At 40.5% G+C, this 23228-nt stretch overlaps 1 protein-coding gene across 4 annotated transcripts in view; it reads left to right on the forward strand.

The window, feature by feature from the left end:
• The window catches only part of IGF2BP2 (insulin like growth factor 2 mRNA binding protein 2), a 236907-nt gene that overhangs the window by 201457 nt on the left and 12222 nt on the right, over window positions 1-23228 (forward strand). For 2 of the 4 annotated variants that reach the window (XM_037838915.1, XM_037838923.1), the window contains exons 5-11: window positions 1534-1597; window positions 3461-3733; window positions 5615-5749; window positions 7222-7344; window positions 7661-7796; window positions 10104-10232; window positions 20134-20202. In XM_037838915.1, coding sequence (XP_037694843.1) covers window positions 1534-1597; window positions 3461-3733; window positions 5615-5749; window positions 7222-7344; window positions 7661-7796; window positions 10104-10232; window positions 20134-20202 — 929 coding nt within the window. The remainder of the gene's footprint in view (window positions 1-1533; window positions 1598-3460; window positions 3734-5614; window positions 5750-7221; window positions 7345-7660; window positions 7797-10103; window positions 10233-20133; window positions 20203-23228) is intronic. The other 2 variants (XM_037838927.1, XM_037838934.1) reach the window with 1 other exon arrangement.

Genomic DNA, 23228 nt, shown 5'->3' on the forward strand with positions numbered 1-23228 from the left:
CATTTATGGGCTCCAGATCCCCTGTTTTGCAGTGTGAGGACTTCTCTGGGGTAAGCGTAAATTAGAGCGCAGTATGGACACTCCCGGGCAAAGTCCAGGAATGGCTCAGCCGTTTATTACATGTAGATCTCAGTGGCAGTTCCTTCCTGAGAATTACACACCCCTTTCCCCTAAAGACTGGAGCTACTTTGAAGTTATTGGACAAACATTATTTTTAACAGTGTTTTTTTTTTTTTCTTTTTAACCTTTTTGAGGTCCTGGATCCCTTTGAGAATCTTATGGAAATTATAAACCCTCTTCCCAGAAAAATTAACACATCCACAAATTTAATCATTTTGAGGGCTCATAGAATTCCTGAAGCTCAAGCATGGATCTAAAGTTTGGAATCCCTACATGATAGAGTTTTATTGTTACTTTGAAAAGCAACTTTATCATGGTTTCCTTGAGTTAACCTTAATTTAATGTTGCCGTTAACTCCAAGTCTCCCAATAGCTTACATGTTTTAAAGGGTGGATGTGATTTAGTCACTTTTGCTTGTTTTCAGAAAATAGATATTTTTGGTTTAAGTTTACTGGCTTGAATTGAGAAAGTTTTATCTTATCTGCTGAAGTTATTTTTAACTTTTGACTTTAGATGAAGAGGCAAGCAGTTATGAACCAAGATAAGCCAATTCACAAGAGTGATCCCTTATTAGCCTATCTTAGAGACTCCAAGTTGAGTTGGAATTGTCAGTTTTCCTTTTTTTTATTGTGCACAGTTACCAGATTTAACTTACACAAACAGTCAAGGAGTTCAAACAAAGGGAAACAAAAATAGTAACAGTTCAATCTTGTTACTGAATAAGAAATTAAACTCCAAACACCTTGCTTGTAAGATATGTAAAATTGCTTGCTTTATAAATATATATGATTGGATATATACCCAATAATTTAAAAATAAGTGCTCAGAAAAGAAATGGGGGAAAATACATGCAAATCATTAAAATTAGAACTCATACACTGATAGGAATAATAAAATGAAACAAACTTCTAAGAGAACAGTCTGAAAATATGCATTAAAAGTATCATGCTCTTTTACCAAGGTTTTTTCCTTCTGTGATTGTAGCCTAAAGTAATTCAAAGGAAAACTAAATCAAATACTTGTAACAAAGGTGACTTTTTTACCCACACTATTTGTAATAGCAAAATTCTGGTAACAGTCCCGTTTGTCAACAATTGCAGACTGGTTAAATCATGGCACATGTACTCAATGGAATTTTATGTAGGTATTAAAAATGAAAAATAGAAAAATATATATATGTGCACATGCAAAAGTGTAAAATAAGTGAAAAATATAGCTCTGAGTTAAATGTACAATTGATTACAAATGTAAAAAGTTTGAGTGCACATGAATAAAGATTGAGATGCATGTTAACTGTAGAGTGAGCGGGATGAGTTTTTTTGTGCATTATTCTCTAAAGTTAGTATGTTTAATTTGAACCAGAGGGGGCAGCTATTTTTTTCTATGACAGTGTATTTTTTTCTTCTTCCCTAGTCAACACAGACACAGAAACTGCCGTTGTCAATGTCACATATGCAACAAGAGAGGAAGCAAAAACGTAAGTGGATTTGGGTTTTTTCTTGTAAATTTATGTTGGTTTTGTCTTTGAATGTTATTGAATTCTGGGTTTACAACCAGACCTTTGACCTTTGATATGTCACTGGATTGCCAGGGCATTTGTGCCGCCTTTGACATATAAGTAGAGCTCCCAGGCTTTTGTACCAGGATGTATGTTTGTTGATTGTGCGGCGACTTTACCTTGAGGAAGGTAGCTGACCCCCAGCCTCAAAACCGAGGGGGGTGCTGTATCTCGGCATGATCAGGAATAGAGGGCATCAGCTCTGTGACAATGTGTCCCCTAGAGTTTGCCAGCCACCTGGGGCTACTTTTACCTAGAGCTTCCTCCCTACCCCGTGAAGAAGCAGACACTCATTTCTCTCCACACTTTTGTAATGGATACTGAATTGTCTGGGAGGAGCTAATCAGAGAGCACCTGGCTCAAGTTCTTGTCTCTCCTGTTGCAACAGGGATAGTTATTTTTGAGCCTGGCTATGAGCTTGGGATTGAGAGATTTGTTTTGTTGTTGTTGTTGTTCCTTTTTATAGGACTTTGAAGTGCCTGTCAGGTTGTGATAACTAAAATTATGTTCATGTATGGTCATGCTTTATGGATATGGCATAACCTTGGTTATACATCCAAGATTCCAGTTTTATTTCCTTTTCAAAGCTACTACACACATGAAGACATATTTAAAGTTAATTTTACACTGAAAAGGCCATAGTTTGTTTGCTGTTACCTTGCACCCATATGTGTACAGGACACATGCCGACAACTCATCTTTTTACAATCCTTGTCCAGCTGCCCCTTGGGTGAGACCTCTGTATATGATATCTCTGTTGCCTTTGTGAACACAAACGGAGATACTTTGTAATAAATTCACAAACCCTAAATATCTACCAAGTAGAATTGGGTTAATACTGCCAAAAAAAAGTGTAAAAAAATGCTCCACCTCCACTTTACATATAATTTTTAAAATGCGATCATGGGATATCATTTACCCCCTGTCAAATTGATAATGATTTTTAAATAATAATAGCCTGTGCTTTTGAGGATTCAAGGAAGCAAATGCTCTGTTAAAATGGTGCGGGACAGTAAATGGTGAAGCCTTTCCAGAGAGCCACTGGGCACAATACTTAAACAGTAATGTTAGAATACTGCACAATCCTGACCCAGCAATTCCACTAGGAATGTATCCCATATGCAAAGTGGTAATTGCAAAGATGCCCATGGCAACACTGAATGTAGTGGTAAAAGATTGGATGTAACATAGATATCTAATAATAGAGAATCATTTGCAAAATATGGTAAACCTATAGAATGTTAATTAGTCGTTAAAATAATATTGTAGGATATTTAATGACATGAGAAAATGTTTATCAAGTATTAGCTTTTTTAAAAGGTTAGAAAATAGTACATATAATATTAATCTGTTTTTATAAATAATATACTTATGTTTAAGAAAGACAGGAAAGAGTTCTTATTTGTGCTTACCTATTTCTGAATTTCCAATAATAAATATGTATTATGATTAAAATGAGAAAAATGAGTCTTTTATATTGACATCTGCAAAGTTATTGATGGGGAAGGGGGTATAGTCTTGAGTGGTGAAAAAACTCAGAACACAAAATTGTGTATCAAGTCTGACCACGCCTGTTCATTGCGATTACTTGCTTAATCATTAACTCAAGCTCTGGAGGAGCAGAGACGGTGTCTGTCTTGCTCACCACTGTACCCTCAGTGCCTGGCCTCAGTACCCACCCTCATAAGCACCTAGTAAACAAGAGTGAATGAACCAGTCAATTGGGAGGGTCTTCCATGATGCTGCTCTTTAACTAAGCTCTCCTATCCTGCTGCATTTCAGAGCCATCGAGAAGCTAAGCGGGCATCAGTTTGAGAACTACTCCTTCAAGATTTCCTACATCCCCGATGAAGAGGTGAGCTCCCCTCCACCCCCTCAGCGAGCCCAGCGTGGGGACCACTCTTCCCGGGAGCAAGGCCACGCCCCTGGGGGCTCTTCCCAGGCCAGACAGATTGATTTCCCGCTGCGGATGCTGGTCCCCACCCAGTTTGTTGGTGCCATCATCGGAAAGGAGGGCTTGACCATAAAGAACATCACTAAACAGACCCAGTCCCGGTACGTGCCTCCGGGGCTTCCTTTGCTTCCTTCCCAGGGGTCCCCTGCGTGCTGGTGGGTCTCAGCCAATGTCAGACCGCTATTGCTTGTCAGCAGTAGAGGGGTGGGTGTGGTGGATATGCCGTATGGGACAGTGGCTTCTTTAAACAGGACTGCTAACAGACTAACATAAAGCTGGGGGCTGGGGGCTTTGATGTGCTTTCTTGCTAACGGCTTAAAGATCATACCCTGAAAAACTGAAGGTCCATAAAGAGAAAACAAATTATCTCACAGCCAAGAATTGTTCTCGTGGATGCATTGCAGGCTGTTTCTAAAACTGCAAGGGTTGAGCTTGGTGGGATCCTAGAACCCACTTACTTAGTTCTTACCTCCTCTACTAAATCAGAGCCCTGGGTCGCAGTCGTTCTTTGAGACCACCAGAGTCATCTCACAAATAGCCACATGAAAGAAGTTGATGAGTCACTTTTATATTGAGCAAGAAATAAAGGTCACTAGCCTTATGTCTAGTTTCTATCTCTTTAAGGAGAATAAACTGGTAGTAGGGGTTGTAGTAGATAAAATGACTTGTGGACCTGTTTATTTTTGTAGGTTCGTAAGACCATAGCATGTTGTAACGAAGAAAGCATGGGACTTGAAAACAAAGACCCAAGTTCAAATTTTACTGAGCATCATTTACTTCTTCTGTACAAAGGGGTTTCCTCTTTGTTTTGCTAGGAATATTGTGAAGATGAGTACAGTTGGACAGAGTGAATGAAATAATTAATATGAAGCACTTAATAGCAAAGCATGAAATTATTGAGAAATATTATTCACATTAGCTAGTGCATTTTATGCAGGTCATTCAGTGTCTTATAACCTAAAAGAGAAAATGCTGCTTTCTTCAAAGTGCCCATGTTACCCACAGATAACAGACACTTCTATGGGTGAGTCCCACGTGCCAGAGTTTACAATCATGGGAATTAGATGTTGTTAGAATGTGGAAGCAAAGAGTGGAAAGGGGAAGTTCTGTCTGGTTCCTTGTATTGTAAAATCAGCCCTTTCTTTTTCTCCAAGTTTGCTTCACTGTGAAAGTGATTTTTATTTGTTTATATATCTTTTTGTTCCTAAAATTGTATAAGGTGACTTTAAAAATACAAGTTTAAATACACATGAGATTATTTCTCGAAGTGTGTGCCTGCTTTTTTAGAAGGAGGCCAAAGACTTGGCTCTGGCCTTGCTGGTAACCAAAGTAAAAAAAAAGGGATACAACTTATGTGATTTTGAAAGTTAACAAATACACACAGGGCCACAACTGCCCAAAGAATTCTGATAAAGTCATCATGCTTTTTAGTCATTAGTTTTAAGAGCCTGGAAGAAGGCAGGGTGCCAGTAGAAAAGAAACCAAAAACTCTGGGAGGCAGAGGGGGACATGCCTCTGTTTTCTATCCGCACCCAGATATATAAAGCTTGCTTGAATTTGGTGTTTGGATTTGGATTAATATATGGCTTTTAAAAGCTGCAGCCAACTCAGAGAACAGCACTGGGCCATGGTGCAGTGTTATCCTTCTCCCTTTGCCCTTCACTTCTATGATCGTTTGAAAGACCACACAAAATACTTCATTTACCAAACTGGCTTCGTTACCAAGCTGGCTTGGTGCCTTCATCCAGCAGCACTCCTATAAGAACCATTCTCTTCTAAATGGAGCTGCACAGAATTAAAGTTTTGCACAAAACCCCTGCGCTGCTTGCCGTCGTCTTGGAGAATGGTATTTGTTGCAAACATGCTAATGACACCTCCACGTCTGTCTGTTCCTTGCTGTAAGTTGGCTGGCGTGATGCTTTCTTGGGACAAGGGTCCTGTCCCAGGTGACTTGCTTATGGTTCCCGATTCTTTTCCTACAGGGTGGACATCCACAGAAAGGAGAACTCTGGGGCCGCAGAGAAGCCTGTCACCATCCATGCCACTCCAGAGGGGACCTCTGAAGCATGCCGCATGATTCTTGAAATCATGCAGAAAGAGGCTGATGAGACCAAGTTGTACGTTTTCATGCTATGCTCGGATCACTCAACAGAGGATAAGAGTAGATTCCCATTTTTAACCCAAGAAAAATTGTAAAGGCTGTAAATCTATTACTCAGTAAAAGGGGCAGGGAAGGGATTATGTTTAAGGAGTTTGTTCGCAAGGAAACTACAAGGGGAAACTGATCTTCTTATATTTATGATACAGCTTTTCTGCATTTGCATGTTACTCTTGGTGATCCTAACACTCCCCTCACCCATTGGTAGGAATGTATAGTCCAGTGCCGTCCAGCAGAACTTCCTATGGTGATGGAACGGTTCTAGGACCGTGCTGTTCCATACAATGGCCACTAGCTGCATGTTGCTATTGAGCAGTTGAAATATAGCAAGTGAAATTGAAATTGAGGAACCAAATTATTTTATTTTGGTTTAATTAATTTAAAAATAGCCACACGTAGCTAATGGATACTGTATCAGACAGTGCAGGTATAGAAGCTACATTATCATCAGAAATATTATTCACCATTCCAGAAAAGGTTTTCACCTCTATGCTTCTAAACATTTGCACTCTTTTAAAATGGGTTACCTTTTCTTAAGGAGTAGAAACTAGTTTCGAAGTAATTACTTGACTCTTCTTCCTCTCTTCTACCTCTCTCTCCCCCTCCTTTTCTTTTATGAACTACTTCTTAGGATTCCACAGTGTAAGGAGTGCTATACCAATTTGAATGGCAAATATAGTTTTTACTAAATGAATTGATTCTGTGTTATAAGCAGATTATCATTTACCAAGTATTTATTGAGCACCTACTACATGCCAGGCATGTGCTAGGAACTCAACAGTGAACAAAGCAGATATAAAATCTTACCCATCTGGTAGTTAGAGTCTAGTGGAATGTCTTCAAACATCATGTTTATTTTGAGGCAGCAGTAATGCATCTATTAGATGCTTTGGGTCTGAAGAAAACACAAATGACTTAGGCAATGATTATGTCATGTAGCAAAACATCCTAAGTAGAGTGACATCAAAGTCAGTTGAATCATGGCAAAAACCCAGGATTTTTCTATCAGTCTGTTTTACCATCCTCAGAATGTCCAATGCTCCCCTGATAATGACAAGATGGTAGTAGCAATTTCAGATATTGTGTGTCCCCACACAAAAATATTCAAAAGTTAAGAAAGGGGAAATCTCTTCCTTGTGCTTAAAAAAAGAAACAAACAAACAATGAAAACCTTCCTGAAGTCACCTGACTGACTCTTTCTTCATGTCTTCCTTATCAGATCTGCCTTATGGAGCCCCTTTCAACCAGTCACTGGCAGGGGAGTAGAATTACCATGATTCGTGTTGTATTATATTACTCAGAATTCACACACTGGGGCTTGGGAGCTGGCCACTTGGTAGCTGAACACAATGGCTTCCATTAGCAAGAAAGAAGTTGGGCAGCAACCACCGTGTCTACCTTAAGTGTTAAATTGTTGTTTGTCTCTTTTAGAGCCGAAGAGATTCCTCTGAAAATCTTGGCCCACAATGGCTTGGTTGGAAGACTCATTGGAAAAGAAGGCAGAAACTTGAAGAAAATTGAACATGAGACAGGGACCAAGATAACAATTTCATCGTAAGTCCCCCATTCAAATTAGTTGTGCCCAATAATGGAGAATTTCAGCATTTTGATATGACCAATTTATTAATCTGTTTTTCCCTAACATGGGAATAGTATAATCACAAGTAATGTAATTCTTTCCAACACTGTCAAGAACAAATGCATAAGTGCTTAGTTTTCCACTGTGGATATTATCTAAGTAACTAGAAGATTTGCGATAAGGTGGCAGGCAGTCTGCCCCACGGTTCTGCAGGAATCCAGACTTCTTCACCAAGACTTGTTTGAGATCACACTGGCATTTTACAGTTTCTTTCTTTTCCCCATTGGCCAGCTTGCAGGATTTGAGCATCTACAACCCTGAAAGAACCATTACTGTGAAAGGCACAGTGGAGGCCTGCGCCAACGCCGAGACAGAGATCATGAAGAAGCTGCGGGAGGCCTTCGAAAGCGATATGCTGGCTGTTAACGTAAGTACCTGACGCTTGCTTCTCCAGCGGCTTCCAAACGCAATTTCGGGAAGGATCTCTGCATCTCTTTGGATGATTGTCGTTCAGCTAGTGAGTAAGCGCCTTAGAATAGGTGCGCCAAATTATTCCTGACTTCTTGGGGCAAAGGCATCAAGACGGTCGGGAAACCAATTAGTAAATTATGATAAACACTCTGGACAAAATATTATGGAGTCATTAAAAGTAACTGAAGACTGAAAAATGAGGAAATGCTTATAATAGAATGTTAATTAAGAAAAGTAATATATAAAAGTATATGTAACTAGGGTTACAATTACATAAAGTAATACGGTTCAAGATGATTAGAAGGCTAGGAACAAAAGTTAAAAAGGGAGTGTGTGAGGAAAGTGGGATTTTTTTTTCACTTTGCAACTTCCTGTGATATTGTGGTTATTATTCTACAAAATTGTCCTGTTACTTTTTAAATTTTAAAATACATTTTTTTTTAGTTAACTTATGATTTTCATCTCTTGCTTGCTGATGTATGCTTTTAGATTGCCTGGTAGATGTTGTCAACCACTGATCTTTGTCAACCTTTCTAGCAAACTGATGTGGATTTGCTCCCTGGTCCCCACTTCATAATGGAATACACCATCCTGGCATTTGAAAATCTTAAAAATATTTGTTCATTAGCAAAAGGAGGAAATTTTTTCTTTTTTTTATTATAATAACTTTCTAATATATACAAAAATGGAAAGGATAGTATAACAAGCCCTCATATACTCATAATCCAGTTTCAACAATTTTTCAACAATTACCAACTCATGGCCTCTCTTCTTTCATCTAAACCCTTTCCCACTTCCCCACCTGTCTTGGATGACTTTGAAGCAAATGTAAGACCTCATAACATTTCATAGAGGAATAAATTTTGAGAGAAAGCTATGTAGGCTAAGCCCTAGTTCCTTCACTGCAGCTCCCTAAAAGTGTTAGACTCTTTTACTCAGGTCTAACCCCCCTCACCGCTTCCTCCACCTCATCAACCCACATCACACGTAATCATGGGACACAGGGAAGAGAGTAGAGGAGGAGACAGGGTCACCCTCTCCCCCATCTGTGGAGCTATCATCAATGATCTTATTTTCTTTTTGTGGGCTCTTGTCACCTTACGATAAACATCTCTGTGAACACCAGGAGAAGCTACAAAAGAGCCTGGATGCCACACATATCTTGACCTGAGCTTCATTCACATCTGCACCAAAGGTCTGATAGAGTGTACATATCACCTGGGGTGAAGGTAAAAGATTGTAGCTGTGCTATTCCAAATGTTCTAAAAGAATGCAAGTTACTGGTTGAGTCACAGGTAAGAAAACAGAAGATGTTAGAAAACTGCTTGGTGTTCAGGGGTCAGAGGTGGGGGCACGGTGGACACAGGTCGGGCTGGGTGACTGCATCCCTCTGGTCATAACATCTGTGCAGTTAACCCTCACCCCAGCCTGTGTGAGTGCCCCATGTTTAAATGTGAAATAAATAAACAAGTGAGATGATCACGAAGCTGGCAACTCAATGGTGAAAGAGCCAAAGTGGTAAATTATCCAGAACCTGGATAATGGGATTTGCAAATGTGATATCCTAATGAAGGGTCTGATCCTTCCCTGGATGGAGTTAGAGAAAACTATTAATCCAATTTGTTTTAAACATATTCATTCAACAAATATTTACTGAGTACTTACTAGGTACCAGGCACTGAGAACACAGCACTAACAAAGACACAGTCTCTGCCCACAGGGAAGAGATTAACTAAACAGGCAATTCATACACCATGTAAGGATGTTAGGAGAGCATGGAAAGGGTACTCAAGCTGAGACCTTTGGGGGTGAGAGGAGGCTTTCAGGATGAGGTGACACGTAAGCAAAACTCATAGGGTGAGGAGGTAGAGAAGCACATTCTTTGCAGGGGAGACAGTGTGCACAGGGACCCCGAGGTGAGAGAAAGCACAGGATTTGGGGGCATCAGGAGTGGGTAGCAAAGGGATGAGGGATTAGTAGGAGAGAGGTTGGTGAGGTGGCCTGCATGCCCCAGAAGAGCCTCATTTGCCATGTTAACACGTGCAGACCCTCCCAAGGGTGGCCAAGAAGCTTTGCAGGAATGCCAGTCAGGTTGAGGATGGAGAGCCCACCCTGGCTGCAGGGTGGGGAAGAGTCCACGGGGCCAGGGCAGAACTGATTAGGAGATGCTGGTGCCATCCAGACAAGAGATGGAGGTTGACCCAGGCAAACTGAGCCTCTCTGGTCTCCTCCCCTCATCTTTTTTCTCCATTTCTGTTCCCAGCAACAAGCCAATCTGATCCCCGGGTTGAACCTCAGCGCACTCGGCATCTTTTCAACAGGACTGTCTGTGCTGCCTCCACCAGCAGGGCCCCGCGGAGCTCCCCCCGCTCCCCCCTACCACCCCTTCGCTGTAAGTAGCTCAGCATTCAGAGGTCTCATGCTCAGGGCACCTGCAGGCAGCAGCTTGCCCTGCTGTATTGAATCAGAGCAAAGGCTTTCACGTAGAAGCCGTGCTTCTGACTGACTATAGGATGGAGCCAGTGTTACATAGGACTGCTTCCTAATGGGCAGATTAATATGATTAAACCATCTTCTGAATTAAGGGTCCTCACTCATAGTACACATCATTTCTAGGAGAGGGAGAAAGTTACTCGCAAATTCATTAACCAGAAACAAATTTATTCTAAAAGAGGATTTGTTAGCTCAAATAAGAACCCTTGCCTACATGAGTGTTGGTCATTTATTAAAATATTAGGCAACCTGGATGATTCTTGGGATATAGACAATTCCTACTTATGCCTACAATTCAAATGTTTTATATTTTATTAATAAGCAGTTTTAAAAGAAAATACTACATAGTATTTATGTCTGAACATATACACAATGCCTGGCATTTAGTAGGTTCTCAGTAAGTATTTGTTGTCTGAATCATAATTAACAACAAAAGAGTAAATGGAATTTTTATGACTTTTCTAGTTGTTGCTGCCATTCACAAGCTTTATTCAGGATTGATACAGTACCAGATTGGAAGCTGGGATGCTTGACAGCTTTTTTACATTCCTAATTCTTCTCTACACATGTTGCTTATATTTTTAGCAAACTTTCTTTCCCCCATGTTTATACTGTTTAAATGGGAAGAATCAGTTGTGTGAACGTTACATTATCCACTCCTTTCTTTTAAGAGGTGGTCATTGCGTTGTGTGACTTCTCAGTAGCTGTCTGGGTTGTCTGTAGGAGATGGGGCAGAGCCACTGTGCCTACAAAATACAGATATTAACTGGCAGCCACACTTTAGTCACAAGCATATATACATTCTCCAATTTTGTTTATATACAGATCTTCCAAGTCATTTCTAAGTCTCTCCATACCATTTCTTTAGAGTTATATCCATTTTCCCTTTAACTAAAGGACAGAGCACACAGTGAGCCTGTGTCTGTGTGGTAGAGGGAGCTGGAGAGATGGGAGGAGGGATCGAGGCAGCGATTAGAGTCATGTGGCTTCTCCAAGGAGCAAAAACAGGTCCGAGGGGTGCATATCCCTGCACCTTTGCGGTTGGATTTGAGAATGACCCAGCACGGTACAGTAAATGGCACCGAGCTGTCATTTCTTGGAAGAGAAGTTACGTGTTGGCCCCAGGAAAGATAACCTCAAAAGCTAGGCCACCCTCTCTCCTAGGTCACACTAAGTGGTGTGGGGAAGAATGGGGCACCATAAAATAGAGTACTTCTAAAATGAGACATCTAAACAGGGGTCAGCAAACTGCAGCCGAAGGGCCAAATCCAGCCCCACCTAATTTTGTAAAGAAAGTTTTATTGAAACACAGTCATATCCATTTGTTTACATGTCTCTTTCTGCTTGCCTGCCACAATGGCAGAGTTGAATAGATGCAATGGAGACCATCTGACCCCCCAAAGCCTAAAATATTTACAATTTGGCCTTTATAGAAAGGTTGCCGATCACTGATCCAAAACAAGAGTTGTCAGCTGATAAAAGAATATTTTCTAAACTTGAAAATAGAATTTGTCATTTGGAAAACATTTTTTACACCAGAAGTTTTTACTAACATAGTAGAATAACTGTTTTACATAAATATGTGATTCCTGTTCTTTATAAAATAGGTTTTAAATAAAACCAGAGCACACACAGTTGCCCCGGCTCCGAGACCAGCCGGCTCCCCAGGCGCCTCACTCCTTTGCAGGACCTCAGACAGAGCCCCCGAGCCCCCCGGCACTCTGCGCTGCAGGCTGTGGGCCTCCCTGGGGGGCCCAGGTCTCCCAGAAGGCTGGGGCCTGGGTCCTTTAAATGCAGATCACATGCTACTGCTTTCCTGTCACACAGGCAATCAGATTTCAAGGAACTAGGGTATTTCTTGGATGCTTTTATATGTCACAAAACTCTAGTGCTTTTGCTATATCTAAAGCTCAGGAGGAGTCTATGTCACCTTCCTTCCAGCTGGCTACACGACAGAGCTGGTCTCTAAACTCTGGAATTTTTAATGCCTCGGTGTATGTATGAAAACTTGTAATTTTTATTTTTCTGATTATAAAAGTAATATATGCATGATATTTAAGAAGCAAATATTACAGAAATGTAGAAAGTAGAAGGTCTTTTTTAGTCCAGAGATAACCACAATTTCTATTTATTTGTATATATTTTTTAAACAAAAATAGGATCATAGCATAGATAGCATTCAGAATCTTGCTTTTTTCATTTAACTACATGGATTTTTTCCATATGCATATATATAGCTTTACAACTTTTAAAAATAGTTGCATCACCCCTATCTATATGATTCACAGTTTTAAAACCAATTATTTATTACTAGACATTAAAATTCCATATTTTCAAATTTTCACTTTTATAAATAACTCTACTGTGGAAATCCTTGTACATACACCTTGGCTGTCTTCTCCAATTTTTTCCTCAGAATAAATTCCTGGAAATAGAATTGCAGAGTCAAAGAATGTATATATTTTTAAAGTTGATACTTAATATATAATTATATACATAAAGGATTTACCACTTATCCCTCCCACTAAGAGTGTGTGACAGGGACATTTTTCTCCTGTTCCCTCACTACCAATGTAGTTAGTCCTTGCAGTGTGATATTTTGAAAATACACATTTGGGTTCTTTGGCCAATTTTTAATCTCTTTAATGAATTGTCTTTCTATATTTTTTGCCTATCAGTCTCTTGAGAGGTTGTATAACTTACATTCTGGAGCCAGACTGTGCATTTACATCTCTACACCAACACTTACTATTTTTAATACTTTGGAGCGAAAAAAAATAAGTGTCTTTGGGTCTTGATATCCCCATCTGTAAGATGAGGGTAATGTGTTCCTCCCTCAGAGAGTTCTGAGGATTATTAAATAAGTTAAAACCTGCACATGATAACTGCTCTGTAAATCTTAGGTGCTATTCCCTCATTCCCCCCATCCCCATATTTTTCTTAATGATTTGTAACAGCTAATTATATGTAAGGCTGTTCACCACTTGTCATGTTGTGAATATTTTCCAACAACTTGTCCTTACTCTTTGCTTTAGCTGTGGGATCTTTTGCCATAATAATAATAAAAAAATTACCATAAACAAACTGTATGAAGGTAAAAAGTAAAAATATCCCTTCAGTTCTCTCTTCTCTTATCCAAATTTCATCCAACACCTGTTCCCCAGAAGTATAGCACTGTTATGTTTACACATTTTTCCTAATTTTTTGTGTCTATACACTCATACTTTCAAAATACAAATAGTTGGAATCATGCCATACACAGTGAATTACAACTCCATTTTAAAAATTTATTATGGACATTTTTCCATAACTAAGCCTAGTTTTTTTTTTTTTTTTTTTAATGCCTGCAAACTATTCCAAAGTATGAAATTGCCATAATTTTTCTAATCAATGCATTATTTGGGGGCATTTGGGTTATTTCTAGGTTTTCCCTATTAAAGCAATGTCAAAATGAATATCTTTATATATAAGATTTTGCATTGTATGTGAATATATCTGAAAATAAATTCTCTAAGACTGGAATTATTGCATCTCAAGGTATATGCATTTTAAATTTTTGCAGATTTCTCTCCAACAGAATTCATGCAGAAATTATAAGAATTAAGATAGTCAAAATCAGTGGTGCTTTCCTTGATGGTTTCTGGCCTTTGATGTCATGCTAAAGAAAAAGGCTTCCTCTATCCAAGACTGTAACAATATTCTGTCATGTTTTCTTAAAGTAATTGTTAGTTGTTGGTTTTGGGGGTTGTTATTTATATTTACATTTGCAATGCATAGGGAATTTATCTGCACCTATACTTCAAGATAGAGATCTAACTTTTTAATTTTTTTCCCAAATGGATAACCAGTTTTCCCAAAGTCAATTTATTGAGTAATCTACCATTTCATCCCTCAATTTGAAATGCCAGCTTTGTCATACAATAAATTCCCACTTAGTCATATTTCTGGACCTTGTTTTGTTCCATTCAACTCTTTGTCTACACTGTAATTATTGTAGTTTTATACTATCTTTGACAGTTTTAACAGCAGGGTTATTTTACTCTCAAAGAACAGATTGGAAAAATGGCCAACTTTTTCTATGCTCTGAAAAATTAAAGAATATATAGGAATTCTCTGTTCCTCAAAGATTTGATAGAGCCCATCAGTAAGACATCTGGGCCTACCAACTTCTGTTTAGAGAAAGATCATTTATAAACATTTCAATTTCTTGTAAGTTTTTTACTCCATTTTGTTGATTTATATTTTCCTAGAAAAGTATCCATTTCATTTATTTTTTTATGCATTAGTATAAAGTTGAACAAAGCAGACTTGCTTTTTAAATCTTTAAACTTGTGCTTCTCTCTCCCTTAATTTCTAACAAGTATTTATGTTTTCTCTTTTTTTACTTTGATCAGATTTGCTAAGAATTTTTCTATTTTTAAAATTTCCAAGTAGTTAAGTGTTTCCTTTTTGTCATCTTACTATCATTTTCAATATTCTTTTGTACTCAGAGAATGTGATTGGAAATTTTCTGATTTTTGTGGCCATCCTCGTGCATGATCACTTATTGCAAATAATGGGCATTTGAAAAGATTCACCTTTTCTGATGGGTTGAAAGCTGTTTACAGCTATAAAATTCAGACTTCTAATTAGTGACTTGTATCTTCTATATAATTATTTTTATCTAACTCATTAAATTTTGACAACAGTCTACTGTTCTCTTATGTGATCATAGTTTTGTCAAATTCTTTATTTCTGACAGATTTTGATCATATTCTAGAAATAATCTGGAATTTTAGTTCCAAATTATCCAGCTTTCTTTCTTAATGAAAATTCATAGTTTCATCCATAGTTACTTGGAATTAACTAAACTTTTAGTGGTTTCTTTGCTCACCACTGTTTTTTGTGTTCCATATTCTCCCATTTTTTCAGTTCTTTATTTGTATTTTTTTGGTCTGGCTAGAGTACTTCCTCAAAAAATTTTTCTTCAGGATTAGTACATGAGTAGTGTGATTTCTAAGCCCTTCTATATCTGAAAATGCCTTTCTTTTTCCCTCAGATATGAATGAAAGTTTATTGGGTTGTCTGAAGTGTTTCAGATAAGTGTTCTACCTGCTTGGTTCTCTTTCTTTTGTAGATTTCTTTTTTTTCTTCTGTAAGATTTGGTCTTTATCATTGGAATTCAGAAATCTGAATCTGAGCCCTTTGATTTGAAGATTCAAAAGTTTTTCTGTGGCACAGAAAAAAACCTTTTCCCTCTATAATTTAATGTATTGCTTTCCCTCCATCCATTTCATTTTCTCCTTCTGGAATTCCCGTAATATGTTAGTAGATCTTCTCAATCTGCTCTTCAAATCTCTCTAATTCCCTCTCTTTGTCATTCTGGTTTGCATTTCAAAAGAAAAGCATAGGCTAATCTTCTAAGGCATTGATGGGCTTGTCAGCAATGCCCATTCTGCTATTTATACTGCCTCTGTTGAGTTTTTACTTCAGTAATCATGATTTTAATTTCCATAATCACTCCAGTTCTTCAACTGGTCTTTTCTCACAGCAGTCTACTCATGTTTTAAAAAAACATCGGTACTTTTTAAAAAGTACCATCCTCTTGAATCTCACTAAGAAATCAAATCAGAGTTTTTAAAAAAGCCTTGCATTCTTTCCTGAATCAATTCACTGGGGGTGACTTGCTTGGATTGCCCAGCAGTCCACCCTTTCATGCTGCTGATTCTATGTCCACTGATCTTTAATTGTCCATTCATATATTTAAATAAACACAACAGTGGGCATATTGGAATCCTTAAGAGAGCTTTTTCATTACACATGCTCCAGGCCACACCCTGAATCGGTTAATTCAGAATGTTCCAAGTAAGGGCAGTGTTGGATATAGTGATTAAGATCTTGGGCTGCAGAGTTGCACACGGAGATCTGCATTCAAATCTTGGCTCTACCTCTTACTAACACACTGATTTTAAGTTCCTGCCAGCTCCTGAGGTTGTCCTAGGATGGCACACAGAGGTTGATAAGCAGATGTAATGTAAGGAAGCACTTTGACGAGGTCTGGTAGAACATTGGAAAGCTCTGTCCATGACACTGACCCTCCCGGCCAAGTCCTCTCCCTTCCCCAGGCCTATGTTCATGGTTCCCAAGAGGAGCACCTGCCATCTTTGCAACTTGGGATCACTCGCTCATCACAGGAAAGTTCTTTAAATATTTGAATATAACTCCCGTGCCTGACCCTCACTCTTTCCACCACCCCGTCCCACCCCCACTTCTCCCACCCCTTGATTTCTTCATGTTTCAGAATATTGCCTAAATCATACCTCAAATGTTCATACATAACAGCTTGAATCCTATGGATCTTGCAGTTTATTTTCCCAAGAAAAGCAGGTTCATCAGTTTATATCTCCATTTCTAATTTTTACATGTGTGTTTGCTGTATTCCCACCCCATTTCCCAGCATAGTCAAACACAGAGGAAGAGTACAACCAGTATCTCTCAAAGTGAGTATTTGAAATGAACCAGTGACACACATAGACACACACACACACACACACACACACTCACTGCCTCCTCTCCCCCTCTCCACTGATCATAACACTTAGAAAATATTGAAAAATAAAGTACCTTCCCCCCTCATAAAATAGCTAGGGACTGTCAAACTGGGACAGTGAGCCTGTGAGGTCAGGGTTCCACACTGACCTCCCCTCCACCGTGCCTTGGAGCAGATGTCAGGTGGCGACAACCTGCTTTCCCATTAAGAGAACATTTCTTCAAGACAGCAACAGGTTACTTTTTCTGATCATTATAAATAAGCGTGTTTGAAAGTCCCCTTCCATCTGAGGCTGTAGGGCTCCATGTAAGCTTGGGAGAATGGGAAACAAAGTGTTCTCTGATGAGACATACATTTTATTATAAATAAGTACTCATTTAACACTCATTAATTCTGCCCATACAGTGCTTCCATTCACCTGCTACCACATAGCATCTTTCAGGAGCATCCACTGTACTTAGGATCAAATCCAGGCTCCAAGCTGCAGCTCACAAGGCTCTGCATGATGTCTTCCTGCCTGCCTCTACACTCGTCCTCTTAATTACCTTCACCACACTGGCCTCCTCTCTGTTTTTCTAGCCCTGGACCTTTGTAGCTATGCCTGAGAGCCCTGCTTAGACAGCCAGTGCTTTGCATGGTGGTGCTTCTCCTCCATGGGTCTCAGCACAAATGCCATCTCTTCCCAGAACCTTCCAGAATACTCTGGCTAAACTAGGCATCCTACCCTCATCTCTGCAGCTACCCTTGCTCACATCATCCTGTTTGTTTCTTTTGGGGTACTTCTCTGAAATTATCTAAGGCCTGCTTCCCCAGAAGAATGTAAGTTCTGTGGTGGCAGGGACCTTTTCTGTCTTATTCACTGTGTCCCCAGCTCCTGAATAGCATTTTGCACATGGTAGGTACTCAGACATCTTTTTTTAAATTCAATTTTATTGAGATATATTTGCATACCATACAGTCATCCAAAGTATGTACAATCAGTTATTCACAGTACCATCATATAGTTGTACATCACCACAATCAATTTTGGAACATTTTCATTACTCCAAAAAAATAAAAGTAAAAAAAACACCCAAAGCATCCCACCCACCACGCCCCCAACCCACTCTACTTTTCATATAGTTTTTGTCTCCATTTTTCTACTCATCTGTCCATACGCTGGATAAAGGGCGTGTGAGCCACACAGATACACCATGTAAGCTATAGAGTTATACATCAGACATCTTTTGAATGAACAATTGAATGAATCCTCACAACAATATAAAATCAAGATATTATTTTATTCACGTGTGGACAAGGCTCAAAAATGTTAAGTATTCCAACTTTACAGAGTTTGTGATTCAGACTCTGGTCTCCTAACACCAAAACCAACTTCTGTACACAAAGGCTAATGCCAGAGCCGGACTCGTCCCCTACAATGGTTTTCCAGCTGTGACTCATGAATAAAGGGGGAGTGGGAAATTTGTCCTTTTGATCTTTTTACAACTAATTCAAAACATCCCTCTCCTCCCCCAAGTGCTAGGTCTAAATTTGATACAGTGTTCATGTTGGGACTATTTGAATCCAAAATAAGAGCTATGCTGTAGCTTGTCTATTCTTGGCCTCACATGATTTTTTTGTGAAGGAAAAGCAAATCACAATTCAAACCATTAATTTCTGCTATGAGGACTGAAGGAGTGGCTTTCCAGGTGAGAGAGGGTGTCACATTTACCTTTTCTCCAGGTAGAGCTTTGTCTGAGCTGAAAAGCTGTAGGAATTCTCCCCATACCCTCCACAGCCCAGGACAATCCCCAGGACAGGGACATGCGCGAAGGAGTGGATGCTGTTCCCAAAAAGTCCTCAAGAAGGAGGTAGGGCCAGTGAGCCAAACCTCCTCACCTTGTTCCTTTCAAAACTAGAGGTTGCCCAGAGAACCTGGTCTCATAACACCCTCTTATGGGCGTGAGGTGTCACTGCAGCCTCTTGCCAAGTCATGAAAGCAAAGGCTTCCTCTGCAGCGATGATTCCCTGGTATAAGCAGAGCTCTCTCCGCAACAGGTGCTCTGGGGACCTAGAGCTCCACCCTGGCGGCAGATCCCTCTGTGTTTACTTCTCTGCCTTCTCCTCCAAGGCCAGAAGTCCACTCTCCAAGCCCAAAATGGGGAAGAGTTTAATTTTGTTCCTAGTGAGTCAGAAGATGAAGTAGTGGTCTGGAGCTCTGAGTCCAGCTGGAGATTCAGGAGAAGGGGATGTGTGTGTCACCATGAGATGTGCCCAGGGGCCCTCAAACGAAGCCTGGATCCCCTCACTCCAAGCCTCAGCCATGTCTGGCCACTCTTGGAATTGTCTTCCTAGGGCTTATCTTGCAGGTTCTGCAGGAATTGGTTCCATGATGGCCCAGAAGAGCCCTTTACCGCCTTGCCTGCAATAAGTCAGTGTTTACTGGGCCCTATGCAAAGCACAGTTAACCAGACTTTGCCAGCCCTGGTCATTGTCCTGCCATAAGAATACATGAAGTCAGACATATTTCTGTCTTGCCAGGACTATTGTGAGGATTGAGAGTTTATGAGTAGATACTATTAGGCAGTGTGGTAGATTCTTTGTAAGTATTCAGTAAAAAGCTGCTACTTTTTTTTTCTTTTTTCTCCTAATAGCTCTATTTTCTTCTATCCACATCTGCCCTCCTATCCCCTGCCTCCCCATACACACGCTCACACAATATATTTATTCATTCATTTTCTTTCTCTCCTTCCTCAAAGTCTTTTTCTCTCTCTCCATTCCTTCTATAATTCTCTGATGGAGATGACTGATCCGACTTTCCAGTAGCACGTTTCCTCATTCTGAATAACTCTTGGATATTGTCCTAGCATCCTCTGTTCCCTTTAACCTACAACTTGCAGTTCTCCAGGAAATAGAACCCACTGGGCCTGCCTATCTACCTGGGGGCAGGTAAAAAGAGTGAGTGTGCGCATGCGTGTATGCACATTTGTGTGTGTGTTCGTTCCCATGCTAGGTTCCTAGGAAGCCTAAAGCATAGCTCAGCTTAGAAATGATAAACGTTCAAGCTGGGGAGCAGCTGCGACCAGGTGACACCTTGCCAAGCATTCAGTGCTCCAAGGGATAAGGCGGAGGAGAGAGCTGTGATGCAAAGGGACTGGTCTGTACACACCACAGCAGGGCCAGGGGAGGGGGCAGAGCACCTTGTCATGTGTGGGAAATCCTCCGCCACCTGAGTCTGGTGACTGTCCATGGTGTACCCACTAACTGATTGTCTGTTTCTCTCCTACTGCAGACCCACTCTGGATACTTCTCCAGCCTGTACCCCCCTCACCAGTTCAGCCCATTCCCGCACCATCACTCCGTGAGTGCCCCCTCAGTTCAGCCCTCTCCACCCCCTCCTCTCTCCTGTGGCCGGCACCTACCGTCCTTGAGGGACTGACCAGTGGGCATTCATGGTGTGTGTTCTAGGCCATCCTGGAAGTGACGCATGACAGAGCATAAACATACCAAGCTACCCAGGCCTTAGGTGCACTTGAGATTCTTCAAAAGGCTGGGACTTTTCCTGTTGAACAGTCCTGCTGATACTTGCAAATCTCATATGTGGCAGGAAGCTGTTGCAAACAGACAATCAAGAAGTCAAATTAGGAGGTGGTGTTGTGCTAAAGGACAAAGTCTCCAAAGGGGATCTTTGAACATTTTACAAATGGAGGCATGGCATTCCCACAGAGCCCTACGGGAAGGACACCTGGTGGCCTTGTCTGAGAGCCCCTCCCTCTCATCACATGGCCCCATGTGTCTCCTGGTAGCCATCATGCTGGTCTGCTCAGGGCAGATTTAGTTGCCATCTTGTTTTGAATCTGGATCCACCTTTGTGAAAATGCCATCTCTGGCCACAGGGTGGGCTGGGCAGCTTTCCATGCCCTCTAACAAAGTGCTTCAGGGCCCTGTCGTGAGACCAGGATTGTTTAATAACTTCATTATTATTTCTTGGATGAAGACACAGGAGAAATACATGTCTGATTTACATGTGATACAAAACCAGGAGGGATAACTAATGAAGTGGAGGACTGAATCCAGATTTAAAAAGTTTCTGACACTAAAAAAATCAGGCTGTGCCCAAAGGTAGAATTTGATAGGGAGAAGTCCTAAGGCCTGCAGTTAGATTCAAAAATGAAGTGGGCAAATGTAGGATGGTGGAGAGCTGTGAGAAAATAAAGGGTCATATGAGAAAGACCGGGGATTTCTCATTATCTAGACATTGGAGATAAAATAACATGACAGTTACTGACTACATTCGTGGAATCTTAGAAATTAACAAAGGAATATCACGGAAAATGAGAGCTGTAGTGGATTCCATACTAGCCTGCACTGATAACTGACTAGCAGAAGGAATGTCGAGATCAGTTCTGGTGGCCTGTCCATGAGAAGGGCATGTCAAGCCAGAGATTGTTCAATGGAGCTGCCCATGACTGGGGGACATCTAGAAACTGTTGTTGGAGAGAGGAATAAAGAAGAGGAGGCTCAGAAATGGTTCTCATATGAAAGAGGAAGTATATTTGTTTCTTGTTGTGCCTTAGTCCAAGAGTAAAACCAGAGACCGTAAGTTTCCAGGAGTTGAATTTCGGACCAAGGTAAATAAGAGCTTTAAAATAACCAGATTATAGACAGGTCTGTCTCCTGAAGCAGTGAGCTTCCCAGTACTAGAGAAGCATGTCTTCATAATACAGATTACACATTTATTTAAAACAAAAAATCCAAGATAGACATATAAGGCCAAGGGAAAAACATATACATACACACACACACACACACACACACACTGTTTTGAATAATAACATGCCGAGCACCCCTTCTTCAATCCACCGGAAAAGCAGTTTAGGGTTTCTCAGAATCCACTGTGTAGCACCTTACATCTCAGGCAATGCTCACTGTGACCCTTTGAGGCACATAATGGAAGATGTTTCATTATCTCAGCTTATAAAAAGCTGAGTCTCAGAGAAATTTAAGGGAGTGGCTAAAGGAAGTTAGAGGGTCTTCACCTAGAATTCCAGGGTCTTGAGTCTGTGTCTTTTCCTGCAGGGCTGACCCAGTAAAAGAGTTTATGGGTGGTGGGCAGACGCATGAGGCCGTTGACTTCTCTTCACTACTGTTTTACCTGGACTCTGATTTCCTGACAGTCCTGAGGGGGTCCTGTATTTAAGTTCCCCTGATACCTTCACTTTCTAAGAATCATGAAATGAGGTCTGGTTTACACGTTGGAAGCATTCCAAAAGACTGCGTCAATTGAATGATTGCAAAATCTATTTATGTTGAAAAGGCTTCAAGCAGTCTCATGATTTAATGGAATTTCTGTTAATAGTTTTGTAAAGCAACCAACCTCTATTTTTCCTCCTCTTTAAGTTGGGATTTTAGTTTGTATTCTCAAAGTGGAATACACTTGTGTATTTTATCTAAGCAATAATCAACTTGAGGGGGATCTATTATCTGCCAAGTTTTGGGTTTTAAAATCTTACCCACCTCAGAAGCTTCGAAGGATTGGATATGGCTTTAAAATCTACACTATTGTTCCTAGCAGATAAAGGAAAGCACACCTGATTCTGTAGTCCAAACAGTAGTTTCTCAGCTCCATCTTCTGTGGTGTAAAGATTGATCTCTCAGTGGGGGTGTCACTCTGGACCCTTCTTTCCTGGGAAATTTCCCAGGGCATTTTAATGTCATACTTGTTTAAGCCTGCCTGTCTCTGGGTTGGTTGACTTCTGCCCTCCACTCCCTACTGTGGCTCTGTGAATTCAGAGTGTACTTCAAGCCATCCCTTCCCAGCCCCAGTCCTCCTTGAACTTCTCTACTCCAGTCTTTTCCCAGGCGCAATGTTGTTTTAACACTCCGTCTTCCCGCAGACCCTTTGTCAGTTGGTGCCAGACCTAGGAAATGGCCCTCTTCTATCACCACCTCCCTCCACTCCTTATCCCTTATGCTCCTTTCAGTCGTAGGCAACTCTCACACCATCCAAGGCAAAATCCCTCAGGATCTAGAAAACTTGCCTCCAGGAAAATTCCCGTCTCCTCTTTTATGTATAGGTTGTTTATTTAGTGCTACTCTGGTACTGTTTTCGGTGTTAGGTTACAAATATGTGAATGCGTCACCCCTACCTTGCTTCTATTCTGATGGGAGACTAGCGTGTGAGCATATAACTGTAGTTGAACGTGGAAGCCCCAGAGAATCACGGCCTGCTTCCCTGGAAATAACAGGGAAAGTTTCACAGAGACAACATTTGAGCTGGGCAAGCAGAAAAGGAAGATGTGGGAAGGGGATTCAGGGCCTCTGTAGACTAATTTACTGACTTTAGCATGGCCAACTTCTGTGCATTCTTGGACTCCTACTGAAAAA

This window comes from Choloepus didactylus, chromosome 1 (assembly GCF_015220235.1).
Source record: "Choloepus didactylus isolate mChoDid1 chromosome 1, mChoDid1.pri, whole genome shotgun sequence".
Lineage (NCBI taxonomy): Eukaryota > Metazoa > Chordata > Mammalia > Pilosa > Megalonychidae > Choloepus > Choloepus didactylus.